The sequence below is a fragment of the Atractosteus spatula genome, chromosome 13 (genome assembly GCF_055471065.1).
Source record: "Atractosteus spatula isolate fAtrSpa1 chromosome 13, fAtrSpa1.hap1, whole genome shotgun sequence".
Lineage (NCBI taxonomy): Eukaryota > Metazoa > Chordata > Actinopteri > Semionotiformes > Lepisosteidae > Atractosteus > Atractosteus spatula.
Genome location: NC_142718.1, coordinates 26,460,189 through 26,474,554, shown reverse-complemented (window position 1 = coordinate 26,474,554; position 14,366 = coordinate 26,460,189). Strand labels below are relative to the sequence as shown.

Below are 14,366 nucleotides of genomic sequence, written 5' to 3'. Positions count from 1 at the left end.
CAGAACAATTTCCTCAGAGGAGCTGTTGAGCCCGAAGGTGTGTCTTTTGACATGCAAGGTTTGTAGATGCTTCACATATGCAGTATGTCTATTCACTGTGGGCAGACAGATGTAACTCATCTGAATGCTGCCCCTGTCAGTCTTGTTCAGTTAATCAGACCTAGGGCATTAACTGTACCTCCTGGAACAAAAGGAACAATGGCTTAGGCGCACCATGTGTTTTAACCTACAGAAAAACCTTGCTGCATTTTCCAGAAATAAATGTTGTTTAATAACTTTGGAGGCCCATTTCTGCACAGCATTATCTAGGGCAGTTACATCAGGACAATTTATCCACTGTATAATTCTATTCAGTTGGTTTCTCTGGCAAAAAACCAATTGGAAAATGAATAGTGTGTTCCCCTCTACCAGCCAGAAACTGCCTAATCTGGAATCTGGTCTCAATTGTGTGTCTTGTCTGCACTCAATGAATATAAAACTGACCGTACAGTCTGGCAGGGAGTTTATTGACTTGGGTCTAACAATTATCTAATTAAAGAAATACTAGAGTAAATACAATCAAGTCACTGTTGTGCAGAGCAAATGCATGCGTTTGTGTACACTCGCTTTATGTTGCTGTTTCATGACCATGAGCATGAGCATACAGTATAATGTATACAAAAGTACCGGGTTAAAAAACCTACCCAAAATTATGACATCTTGTTTTTTTTAATATTAATATAGTGGTGGTGAAAAAAAAAACAATTCAATATCATATTGTGGCCAATCAATAGTGAATTTGGTAGCACCAGAGAAAATGAGCCTGAACTGACCTTTTCTGCATGGACAATGTTTCATAGATATAAAACAGACCTACAGTAGACGGTTGCCAGAGGATACATTCAATATCAAATTGAGAAGAAAAAGTTAACCATTTCATGCATGAATTGCTGAAAAGAGAAGAATACCATTTAAGTGACTTTCATTGAATTGAAAATATACATACACAAATAACATCCAATAAATTTGGTGGTAATGTAATGACTACCTTTAACCTATTATAAAAGTGTTGCAAATTCAACCCATGCCTGCTGAAACCTCATGATTATGTAAGAACACGTGATAACTGCTAGCAGTTTTGAGGTCTATCACAGAAGCCCCAGCCTCTTCTTCAGAAAAAGCCAGTGAGGGCAGAAGGAAAGGTATTGTTGCAACAGGTGAGGTGTGAGTATCAGTGCAATCTGCATAGCTTTTCCCATGACAGGGCACTGTGACATCACACTGGAAAATGGTAGCATGGCAGTGACATGCTGGTTTTCACAGGAACTATTACATATTTCAACCGCAGTATTTCAATGGTATAGTCAGAAAAATGACACCTACCAAGTTAGCAGTTAATTGACCAAATAGGTTTTACACAATAGCAGTTTGTGGTACTGGAAACCATCAACAAGAGAATAAAATGGCAGCCAGATAGGAATCTCATTTCAACTAGGAACTCCATTTAGATACGTTAACTGTACCGTCACTAGAAGGATACCACTCAGGTTTGATATTAATTGGCCTGTTGGCTTTGTCCTGGAACAGGAGCAGTTTGCAGTACAGGTTGAGTATTGAGAGTAAAGCAACGGACAGGTAGCCTTTCTGGCTCATGCTGACACCCAGTCTTTAGCATGACACCAAGCAGGTTTGGAATGAACTGGCCCAACAATTAAGGAAGGAGAGTGACATAACATGACAAGAGAGTTCTATTACAGTATGTACTGCAAAGCATGTGATGACTCACGTAAAAAGATTTATGAGGTACAGGTGGGAAAACAGGTTTGAATGTGATGTAACACATGTAACACAATGTGATGTGATGTCCATTGGTGCAGTGTTTCTCAAGACAGAGGCAGAGTTTGCGATGCCAGAACAGCATGGAACTCAGGTGGCTTTTTTTTAATGTAGGAGCCATATTTCATCTTATTTTAACTGTACTCCCAGTAGAATAATATTTAAAACGTTTTAAGTTAAATGACTAATGGGTTTTGAAGAAAGCAGTTACCACAACAGTATGCCTAGCAGGTGACTTGTTTAGAGGTTTATGTTTTAAAGTAGCAACTTGTCATATAAATGCTGCCCTAGTAAACATTTACAGTATAAACCCACTTCCACGCTGAATGAAAACTATAGGCTTCTTAATAGTGGTACCTAATTAACACAGATTGAATGCTACAAGTGTTACAAATTGCTTTTGATTAGGTTTCTTTAGGTACCACTGCAAGTGCTAAATTTACCTACCACTGTCATTTGTTTTGAATGTACCACAGAAAGTACTGTTTTGTGAGCGCGCACACACAAAGCTGTTCTGTGTTTTTCACTTATATAAGTCTGTCAAAACAAATCTCATGCTCCAATAATGAACTTCTATTCATTAAATCGCTGCTGCCCTTAATAATACAAACCAATTTGCATTTAAATCAATTTTGCACTATTTTTAAACACTTCTAATAATGACCCTTTCCACCTAAAAACTCATCAGCGATTCATTTGGCAGTTTTATCTTTCTTTAAAGCTGACATTTACAGATCAAAGCTCTAAAACAAATACAGAAAAGGAATTTACATATTCCTGAAATGTCTGCCTTACTTGGTCAGCATTACATAGTTATTTTAGATCTGAGAAGAAGGAATAAACATGACATTTAAGTTGTAGAATACACAGAAGCACTTTTATTACTGCCATGAAATCAACTCTCCTCTTCTGCTCTCACAAGTTCCAGTAAAATCATTTCCATTTACACACCATGACAAATGGAATTCTAGTAAATGCACTTACTTCAATTTGTAATGGCTATATGTGTTTTTTTTTCTCACAACAGTCTCATTACTTGCTGCAGTGCTGGCTATTTTGGCAACTCCATAAAAACAACACCAAAGGAAATTAATGCCATTCAGACTCCCAACATTCCCTACGTGGGAAGAGAGATGTTTTTTGAAGTGAACAAAATAATTGGTGGCTTTCCCTCATTCTCTCCCGTACTACACCGAGACTACTGATAACAGATGTTATACCATTTGCTATCAGATTTAAGGATGGATCCACAGACCATGAGTTTTCCTAATTATTACATACATTATGATTCTTTAGGAAATGCTGTCACAAAGAGATACAAACCAAGGTCTCCAAAATCAGCTGGTAGATTATCTTCACTACAGACACACTTCTGTTACCAGTATGCTAAGCATTGTTGCTTGTACAAGTGCTAAAAAAATAACTACGTGCTAAATTTTGCACCAGTCTAGTGCACAGTATTTCACTTCAGAAAATACAAACATTGTCACCTTTAAATGCAGTATTAATTAAGAAATACTGATTAGTTACAATCTGATTGAACAGAATTTTGTAAAAGGCTGGGATACAGGGTTCCCTAGCACAGGATAAGCTCTGTGATTCAGACAACATGGGTTTGAGCCTGGGTATCTCACTAGCTGACTGTGAGCAAAAGGCATACAACTGGCTAACGCCTTCAAAGGTTGGGTTGTGGTAAGTCGGCCTGGTCTCTCTTGGTGCTCAGTGACATAAGTATCCCTGTAACTTCCCAGCTGCATGAAAGCTTATGGGGTGGTTGTTGAGGTACCTGCCTCTCCTCCAGCCAGCGCTGGGCTTCTTATGCAGGCTTGCTGTGCCTGTGATGTATTCAAAAATGAGTGACTTACAGGTGGTTGGGTGGGTCAGTGAACTTCTTCATTCTCTGTGTGTGGGGATGTAAGGGTGGGAGCTGAGACATGAAGACGCATAACCAGAGCTATTATATTGGATGGATATATGTAACATATTGTATAGAACAAAATATATAATGTATAACATACAGTACATTCTATAGATACATATATCACCTATATAAGAAAAATAAAAAACACGCTCAAGTCCCCGTTTTGCTCTCCTCATTGCCACCTGAATGTGCAGTTATAAAACTGGGAGTTTTATAACTGATGTACGACTGTGACATGAGGAAGCATAAAAGGCACACAGGCTTACTTGTTTTAATCACACTGCAATGACGCCTAAGGCTTCTGGCTGGATGCAAGAGAGTGAACACTTTTTGGAATGTAGTTGGCAGGGTTCTCATGGGATGAAGTCACTGTGGTACTCGGGGTCAGTGCATCCAGCATTACTGGACTGCAGCAGTGCTAACTGAAGGCACAAATGCTATACCCAGTCCTGGTGCTCCATAGTTGAAGAGCCACACACAGCAGTGTATGATACAGGAAGACAACACATGAAATCAATGTTGTTCAGCAGGATGGCTGCTTCCACAATGGGACATCATTTGATGATGATTACAGTCACCAGGCACACCAACAGTTGTAAGGTCATAATTTTTTTAGTCTTGTTTTGTGAGACGAAAATAGTACTCATCTATACAGGTACTAGGAATTTAAAATTTCCATCATTTCAGCCCCTTGCTGCCAATGACAGAGAATAACAGAAAAAAATGGTAGATATCCAACAATATCTACGTCTAGCAGGAATTTCTAGCAGGACTAACTTATTCAGCTTATCATTTCTACCCTGTCATTGTCTACATAAGTCCAAGCTAAATCTTAACACAACACTATTCCACTCAAGCAAGTGATACACAAAAGATGTCACCCTGAAGACCCCTTCCTGTGAAGAACCCCATCAACTCCAGCAGTGCACCAAAAAGATTGCAGTACTTTCTTTTCCATTGTGACTGAAAGATGTAAACATTATGAGACCTAAGGTGCTTCAATTTATGTTTGTTATGCATGTTCAAATTATGGCAGCCATGAATTATGGTGTTAACACCACTCCAGGTTTATTATTTGGAATTCTAGAAGCTAAGGCACAAGACAGGAATATTTATACTCTTCAGGCAGTGCTAGTGTATTAATGTGTACCCATCTGGGTAATCACATATGTGTCCAGATGGGACATGTAGCTGGAATTTTATCTTCTCATTAATATTTCTTTGGATTCCCTTTTGGAATTCCCTTTTATAAAGGAAATTTATAAAAAGAACACTCACTGTCCTTTTTTGTTCAAGGGAGACTCTTCTTCCTGAGCTCCAAACAGAGCTGCCCATCCATCCATTTACCAACTGCTTCATTCAATTAATGGCCGCGGGGGAGCTGGCAACCAGTGGGTACAAAGCAGGGGACTGGGTGCCAGTCCACCGCAGGGCAGACACACAGTCACACACATGCTGGCACCAATTTTCCTAGGAGACATTTTTAACCTGCCATTATGTCTTAGGACTATGGAAAGAAGCACACGTGAACATACAAACTCTACAGAGAATGCACCTTGGGTATGGAATTGAACCCAGGGTCCCAGCGAGGCAGCAATGCTAACCACTGTGCCACCGTGCTGCCCTAACAGAGCTGTCATTTACTCCTATTCTTTCTTCTTCCCAGTCATCAGGGAACTGCAAGTAATTATGGAGCAGTAAGTCTGACTGATTATCGAAACAAAACTAGAGGATCGCCTGTGTGGAAATAATACCCTAGAAAATAGTCAAGACAGATTTAGAAAAGGTAGATATCCCCTAATACTAATTAGAGTTCCTTGAACAAGCAAAAACACTAATGGATTCACACAGGGCAGGTGATACAGTGTATTCAGATTTTCAGAAGGCTTTTGATAAAGTTCCTCATAAATTCTCAAATACTGGTGGTAGGCATTCAGAGAAACAGGTTTCTGAGGTGAGAACTGGCTCAAACAGAAAACAAAGGGTATCTGTACAAGGACCTCTACTCTTACATTAATGATCTAGATTCTGGTATATAGTAAACTCTGTATTCTAGACTAGTACACTAGTCAAGTTTGCAGATAATACCAAGTTAGGAGGATTAACAAAAGCACACAATTAAATTCAAAAAGATTTTGAAAGAATGTATGACTGGAAAAACATCTGGATTTTTATGCAGCTAAAATAACATGAACTATAACATCAAAAAAGGAACTGTGAGCAAGCAGAGGCTTCTTATGAAAAAGAAGTTCTTATGATGGCACATCATTTACAACTCCTAAGCAATGTGGAGAAGCAATTAAAAAAATAGAAAAAATGCTAGGATATATAGTTAAAAGTGTAGAATTTAATCAAGGGATGTTATGTTAAAGTTGTATAATGCACAAGTAAAGCCTCACTTAGAATACTATGGACAATTTTGCTCACTATGTCATAGAAAAGATATTGCTGCTCTGGATTCAGTCCAGAGAAGAGCAACCAAATAGGTTCTAGGTCTTAAGGGAATGTCCTACACTGACAGGCTGAAGGAGCTGAACACTTTCAATCCTGAACACAAAAGACAAAAGGCACCGACAAAATCAACCCAGTGGATTTCTTCAGAATGGACAGTGAAACACAGACCACAGGGCACAAGTGGAACCTCTCCGGACGTGCATTTAAAACTGAGAGCTGGAGACACTTCTTTACACAAAAGATGTTCTGGGAGTATGGAATGAGCTACTCAGCACTGATGTTGAAGCCGATACCATGGCTTATTTCAAGAAGAGGCTGGAGGAGATTCTTGGATCAGTTAACTGCTAACTATCAAGTGTGGTAAATGGGCCTCCTCTCATTTATGAGCATTCTTATGTTCTTAAACTCAACAAACGTTTTTTTTGCATTAATTACAAAACAGATGTCTTGCCATTTGTAAGTGTATAAATTTGAAGGAGATGTTTTTTTAAGGGAGTGCACACAACCTTTTTACATGACATTTACATTAAGTTTATAAAAGAATGTCTAGTCAAAAAAAGCAATGCAGTTTGTTTTATTTTCATAACTTTCCATTACTTGTCAAGAGTCTAAAAGTCCTATACTACTTTTAATTTGTAAGTCGTGACGTTCTTTAAGACTTTTCATTTTCAAGCATTCTTTTTCGACATTATTGATTTTTTTAGCAAAATAGCTACATTTTCAACAACAAAATTAACTGTCGATATCACTGAAGTTAGAACTGGCAAGCCCAAGCAGGGAATGTCTGAGTTTTTCTACCATTCTTTTTTAATTAAATGAGACAGTATTACTTTTTTAAAGAAAAAACACTAATAAGGTTAACCTTCCTGCACATGCGTACCTTGGCTATTGGCAGGAACTCTTTAGAGATGCCAATGTAATTTACAGAAAAGTATTAAACGATTCTGTGCAAACATTACCAAGAAACACGAGGATTGCTTTTCATCCAAGTAACATTAAATGCACTCTGTAACAAAAACCATATGAGAAATTCTTCAGATCATCCCCTAAGATTTTCTTTGAACTAGTGATCTTCAGACACACACAAAAATCTTCCAGACATTAAACAGGGTAAGAAAGCTCATGCTGCTATTCTTAGAAAACTTTGAATCACATGAAACCTTTAGAATAAAGCTTTTTTTAAATAATAAAGGCAAATCTATAGGCTTTCACAGTTAGAGATTTATACAAAAATATTGAAAATTCAGTTTTATAAGAATGACAGTGGTCATAAAGGAAACTAACAGCTAAAAATAATAAATGAACATTATTGTCTTGTAACCATAAGTGGAATAGTAATAAAACCACCACCAAATGTTTTAAATATTTTTAGAACACGTTTTGAAATGGAAATGCATCAGCCAATAATCACAATAAAAAGGTGGAAAAAACAGTTATTCCATGCAAAAGAAAGAACTATTTATCACTTAAACTGTTCACTCATAGGGAATAAATAAATGTTATACAAATACTGTACACTAACACCCTGTTCTAAAATCACGTCTGGTCCAGATTATTTTAATTCAGTCACCATATACAGTAAAACTCAGTACTGTATACAGCAAATTAAGTGCATTCTAATTAAGTCCACACGCATGAGTGATATCAATCATTCGCACTGCACAGAAAATAAATTTTACTTTGTCAACATGCTGAGAATATTTACATTTGGCATTTTGTGTACGTAATTTGGATCTTTTGATTGACCTCAGGGATTTGAAGCACACCAGTAATGCAATGCTCGTTTTCAATTAGCATGGATTTGCTGCTATCTGTCGTAAAAGCAATCACCACAGGGATGGATATAAGAAACACTTTTTTGGAATATGAAATATTTTAGGAGCTTTGGGTTCTCGTATAAATCCCGTTAAGGAAAGCCTTCATTTGTCAAGCAAGTAAAGTGTGTCTGATTTTCTCAGATTAAAGAAAAGAATGTAAAACATCCAGCCCATTTTCTAGTTTTACATGCAGATCTGCAGCTTGTAAAACCTGAAACGGCTCTAAAACTGCTTCACAGAGGGAAGTCTAATTCCCAGCCTTGAGTACTATAACAAATAAAAGAGTGAACTATTAGTGTATGCATGCACATATTATGCACAAATTCTATATGTATATGTATAAAAGCATTTGTCTTTCAACTACTTTTCATCCGGGTGACAGATACGAGGTTTGCATTAATGATCGAAGGTTTAAACTGTTTTCTTACCCTCTCTTCCAGGTTTCCATCTTCTCCCACTGGCTCTTTCCCGTCGGGGGCGTCTTTGAGGGCAGGCACATGCTTCTTGTGTGCAGGCTCGCGGTTGAGTGTGGTGTACCCTATGTGCTCGTAGATCGGGTTGATTGTCATCTTCGCGATGTACTCTGCTGCCTTGGTTTCGATATACAGGGTGATCAGTCCATCGGTCACCAGGTCGTGAATGGACTCGAAGCGTTTTTCCCCCACGAAGTGTTTCCCATCATAGTAGAGGCGGAAATTTCTTGTTTGGTTTCCAAATCTGTCTCAAAAGAGAAAGAAAAAGGGGATGAAGACAGAGAGGCCAAAACGGCTTGCCTGCATTGGATTCATCTGTGTAACATTTCACTCCTGGGTACTCTGCAGAGAAACCACAAAGCCAAAAAAAAAAGCACTACTGAGCGGAGTAAGGAAAGGCACAACCCTGAGAGAGGAAAAAAAAGACCAGCTTGCCCTAAAAGGACTGACTTGTTCTCTTCCAGCCTTTTCAGTTTCTATGCTACAGCTGTGAGGGGCGAAAAAAAACTGGAATAAAAGGCACCATACTCCACCCAAGGTCCTACTACACTATCTCTGTTTCAAACTGCTGAGTTATTGCACTCAATGGTTGCAAATAACAGAGTCCTCTATTTCCAGTGATCAATACCAAAGTCTGATATTAGTATTAGACCTTTTTATCCCGAGTCATCACAAAGGCAGAAAAAAAGGTCATTCTGGATTTAGTGTAGAAATAGAGCCAACAAATACACTAACGCAGCTGAGTTGCCAAAACCATAGCAGTGCGCTACATAAACGGAACAACGGCAATCATTCTTTCTTTCTGGGTCAACGCCAAAGGCCAATTCTTTGACTCAGTGTACAAAGTGCCTATGTGTTACACTTGTTAAGACTATGATTCAAGCAGAGCTCCATCTGCAAGAATCAAAAAGTGACAGATTCAGGAAGTCTTACAAACCTTCTTAAGGTATTAGCTTGAGATTTCAAGCAACATATATTTTGGTTTCATTACAACCAACCTACCAATACCAATTACACCAACCAATTTCCGAACTAAAAAAGTGCTATATAAGGCAACTGAGACTTCTCTATTCTATCAGAAGGCAAACCTATTTATGGAAGGCAATTAGAGAAAACACTGACAAGGGAAAAATGTTTCTACATAAAGGAAACCACAGTCTGTCTTTTTATACTACTATATTAACAGAGGAAACGTAGATTTGCATTTCAAAACCTTGTGCATGTTTGAAAGAACACGCATTTCAATGAAACAAAACTACGGAGGTTCATAAATACAGACATATTTAAAAACTATCATTGCATACTACGGCGAAGTATGTTGAAAGAAATTACTGTTTGGGCCACCAGCTTCGATTCTATGTTTTGTCACATGAGAGACAATTAATAGAAATAACTGGATAAGCTGCATTTTCACCCAAACCACTTAAAAATGTGATGCAAAAATAGAATGACAGATTTGCCAATATCTATATTTTTATTAGAAAATTAGGAATAAAGAAAGAAATTCTCTCTTAAGCCCTGCATCAGTAACACCCAGACTAGGAGTGTCTTTCATTAAAACAGGTTTATTTTGCTGAGCCCAGTAAACACATTAAATGAAACATTAACCCTGCTGCAGAAGCAAAATTTGTAGAATAAATAATTCAACTTACCACAGCCCATGCATAACCAATACTGCATTTATATGTCAGCATAGATATCACTTCTACATAAACGGCACACATTTCTCCCTCATTGAAATTCCATTTGATCTTTACTGATTAACTTCTTCCTATATACATTTTAGATACTTTTTAGAGCTGACATTCATTCCTTGGAGAAATCTTCTCCAACCAGAATGTTGCTAGATATTTGTCCATTTAAGTATTTAAAGGATGGCATAAAGCACACAAAAAAAAATGTCGCAAATGAAGAAGATTTCCCAAATTCTTTTTGTAAAAGAACTTTTCCATCAGCATTCTTGCACTTTTTACTTTTTCTTGATTTGATTTAATTTCCTGCGTTAGCAATTTTCCAGCCACAAATGGAAGAAAAAAATCACAACATGTGGTAAGAAGTTACTCGTGGCACTCTGGGTCTCTTTCAAGCCAACACCAGAGGCTTTGTGTACCATTTGTTTCCTGTTTACATCACGGAATGTGCTACAGACCGAAATGAATTCCATCAGTTTCAGAAACATTATTGTCAAAAGATGCTCTTGAAGACAAGCTTACATGAGGTTGTGCACCAAAATTATGATTAATGTTGAAAGAAACAAATTTAACAGTGTGAACATGAAAACTATATGTTATTACAGATTAAGCCATAATATACAAAGTTTTTGCCTTTTCTTTTGCAACACCAAAACGGATGAAGAACTTTATGGGTCAAAAATGCAAAATGAGAAGCAAACTGTAAACAGCCTCAGGAAAAGATTATTCAACGCTTTAAAGTCTATTCTCGTTTTTTCATCTAATGGTAAGCAACATGCCATCTCTACAGAACTGTCAAATCCAGTCTTTCAAAGACAAATATACAAAGCTATTAGAAAAACCCAGGAGAACAAGAATGATCTCTCACTGGGCCTAACCAGCTACTGTACATGAAAACCTATTATTCAAAGCAAACAAGGTGGAGGACATGTCTGGGGTAATGGAGTTCAAAACTAGTTTAAACAGAATTCAAAATCCAATGCCCAGCACTGACCTCAACTGAACTGAGTGTCTTCACCCACAACTAAGGGTGTTAAAAATATTTCAGTTGCCTTGACATGACAACATATTCAGGCATATGTCAGGTTTTACCTAACATGGCTACTGCCTTTAGAAAACGGTATGGGCAGCAGAAGGCTTGTTGTGACATCAATAAGAGATGTGCCTCTTCTCCACTCTGTGGTGAACTTCCTGTACGTCACTGAAGAGCTTGTAACATTTTCGAAGATGAAAGGTTTTAAGTTGGCAGGCCAGGGGAGCTCGTGTGCTCTCACTCACGTCATTGTGAGCCAAGATGTAAAGGGACAATGGGAGCTTCCAAACTGGACAGGTACACAATTGTTTTTTCAAACTGAAAGAAAGAGGCCATATTTGCATCTTTACATCATAATGAAAACATGTATGGCTGTTTCATTTTACTTAGAATATCTACATTCTACTTAGTTTCAAAGTATGATTCAGCCAGTAAGGTTAACTTGATGTCTGGGGTGGTGCTTTCTGCACCAAATTTATTTCAATTTTAAAAAGAAAACAATAAACATGTCTGTGTATTTTTCGGTCACCCAGTTTCACTTGCTCCTTTACCATTTCTTAATCACATAAAAGAACGTACCAGTGAGAATGCACAATTGTACATCTCCCAAAAAAGCCAAAGGGATCGAAGAGTTTTCTATTACTCCGCCATTTTCTGTAGTAGACATTGGAATCAGCTCTTTAATACGCTAACCTTTCAGTTCGCCTGACCCCCTGTGGAGTTCGTGAAGGCAGCACAGCCGAAATGTCACCATTATATGAGCAACTTGTTTACAGCAGCAAAGAGGATGATTTATAAGCAGAGGAAGGTTGGTGGTGTGCAAATCACTGGAAGATGTGTGGCTCATGGTTAACACCCAAATGTGTCCACAAACAGTTCACCCTCAGTTTCCTTGTGCTAATAATCTTGTATTCTATACATTACACTGATATTTCACAACACTGCTGAAAAAAAATCACACTGTCGTAAAAAAACACCTGATTTTTGTATTAAACATAAACCAATGAAAAGATAAGGCCATATTTACTTCACAGCACTTCCCATTCTAAACGCATCATTGCCTTAGCTTAAAGGCTGTTAGATTACCAGAATGACAGTTACATTTCCATTCACAGTGACTTCCTTTTCACCCACAAATGGCATTTGTCTACCAATGAATCCATACTGTAGGTTATATTAATCCTAAAAACACAATGTGATAAGTAAACCATACCATTAAAAGGCAGGAAAAGGGGTACAATGTAAAATCGTTTTATAGTCTTATTAAAGTGCAAAGGATCTGCACAGTCACAATGCATGGTTTTAACCAAACATAGCATTACATTACAATGTTCTGAAGCAAAAAAAAAAAACCAGAAGAGTGCAATCTATCATTACTTAATACAGAAACAGCCATAGCACTGAGGTGACCATTTCAATGTGTGGCCAGGGGCTATGAATGGAGTAGCAGCAAGGAGGGTGGCTGTGCTCAGCAGTCAGTTCTCCTTGCCAACGCATTTTAAAGGTCAATATCACCAGACGTCCCACAAGGTCACTGGCGCAGTCTGAATGGCTTTTACCTCAGATTCCCACCCAGCTCAGCTCTCCAATCAAACCAGTTTGCAGGACTCGGTTCAGCCTGAATGCTAAGTCAGTGTTTTGGAAAATGCTGAATATCTGGGTGTCTTTAGCCAAGGGATAGGAGTGTTGTGTGGTGAGAAGATGAGCTTTCCAAGCTACAAGCAGAAGCTACAAAGTTATCTTTAGGCACTGTCATTTTATGAAGGACAAGCTAATGGCAAAGTATAGTCTCCAATCTTTCATTTTTCTGCACCTTTTTCATAACAATGGGCTCAATCTCTTCCTGTGTGTCAAATGTGGGGAGGCAAAGTCTACTGTACCCCCTTCATTAACTCCATTTACATTTAATAATTAAATTTAAGGTAAGCAGTCTCTTCTGTAATCCAATTTTACACTCCAAGAGGCAACTTCAGCTTAATTGTAGGAGATACAGCTTTGAGAAACCAGTGACTTTACCATAAAGAGCAAATTGCATTAGATGATACAGCTCTCAAAGAAATTAAAATATATAGGAATAAAGTGGTATTTTAATCTGCTTTAATCCAGTTACCCTCTACTTAATGCAGTTAAAATTTGAGAGAATATCTAGCAAAGAAGGGAAGTTAAATTGGAAGTGATTCAGCAGCTGAAATGTTACAAACTTATTTCAACAAAGAAGAGGCTTGAAAAGTTTTCATTTTTCTTAATTTTCCGTTAAGCACAAAAACAGTCATGAGTGCTGGGAACATCCTTATATAGAAGCAAGCTAATCATTTTAAATATGGCAGCATATGTTGTCAAGACAACCAATTTTCTTTTACGTCTGCCATCTTATTCATAGTATACTTAATCCAAAATGATTCATATCACTAATTCTAATAAATGCACATTTTAAGTACTCTAGAAAATCAATATTTTTTCCATAGGTGCACAATTTTATAAGCTAATTGTAAACAGTTCTAAATAGCAATGCATCTGCAGTGATACTTCACAGATATTTTAGACTTTTTCCAGAACCATGAATTTAAAGAAAATGTTCAAAACAAATGCAGACAAACTTGAAAGATTTCGCAAAGATGTGCAAGCATTAGACAGACCACATGGGGATACCCGAGTTCAAATACGCCCAAAGACAAGAACATCTCCACTGCCAATGAAAAGAAGCCACAACTTGACAATTTTAGATAAGCTAATTCATTTTATCCTGCGCCATCTAACTTATAACAACGCTGATATTTATGTACTTGCCACCTGAGAGACTACATTTAAACAACAGAATGAATTAAATAATGTATTTAAATAGAACCATTTCAAATTCAATACATAAATTAAGTTTGAGGCATCCTTTACTTTGGATTGCATTAATACATCACATAATTATGTTCAAAGATAGGGATAGCTACTGTGTGACAACTACAGAGTCACCTCTGTAAAAATATCTACATATACTTGTAATTGTAATCTATGTTATTGTCACACAATAAAAGTTTCATATACAGTATCTGGGCTTTAGATGAATGTGTGACGTATGGAATATAACTCTGCAGTATAATGGTTCTAAGACAGCTGCTACTAAAATCGAACATTCATGTACAAATCAAATCAAAGACAGACTGTGGTTAC

General features: G+C 37.5%; 1 protein-coding gene across 1 annotated transcript in view; it reads right to left on the bottom strand.

Moving 5' to 3' along the window:
- The window catches only part of chn1 (chimerin 1), a 57,677-nt gene that overhangs the window by 21,648 nt on the left and 21,663 nt on the right, over window positions 1-14,366 (bottom strand). The window contains exon 7 of the mRNA XM_088930266.1: window positions 8,436-8,724. Coding sequence (XP_088786392.1) covers window positions 8,436-8,724 — 289 coding nt within the window. The remainder of the gene's footprint in view (window positions 1-8,435; window positions 8,725-14,366) is intronic.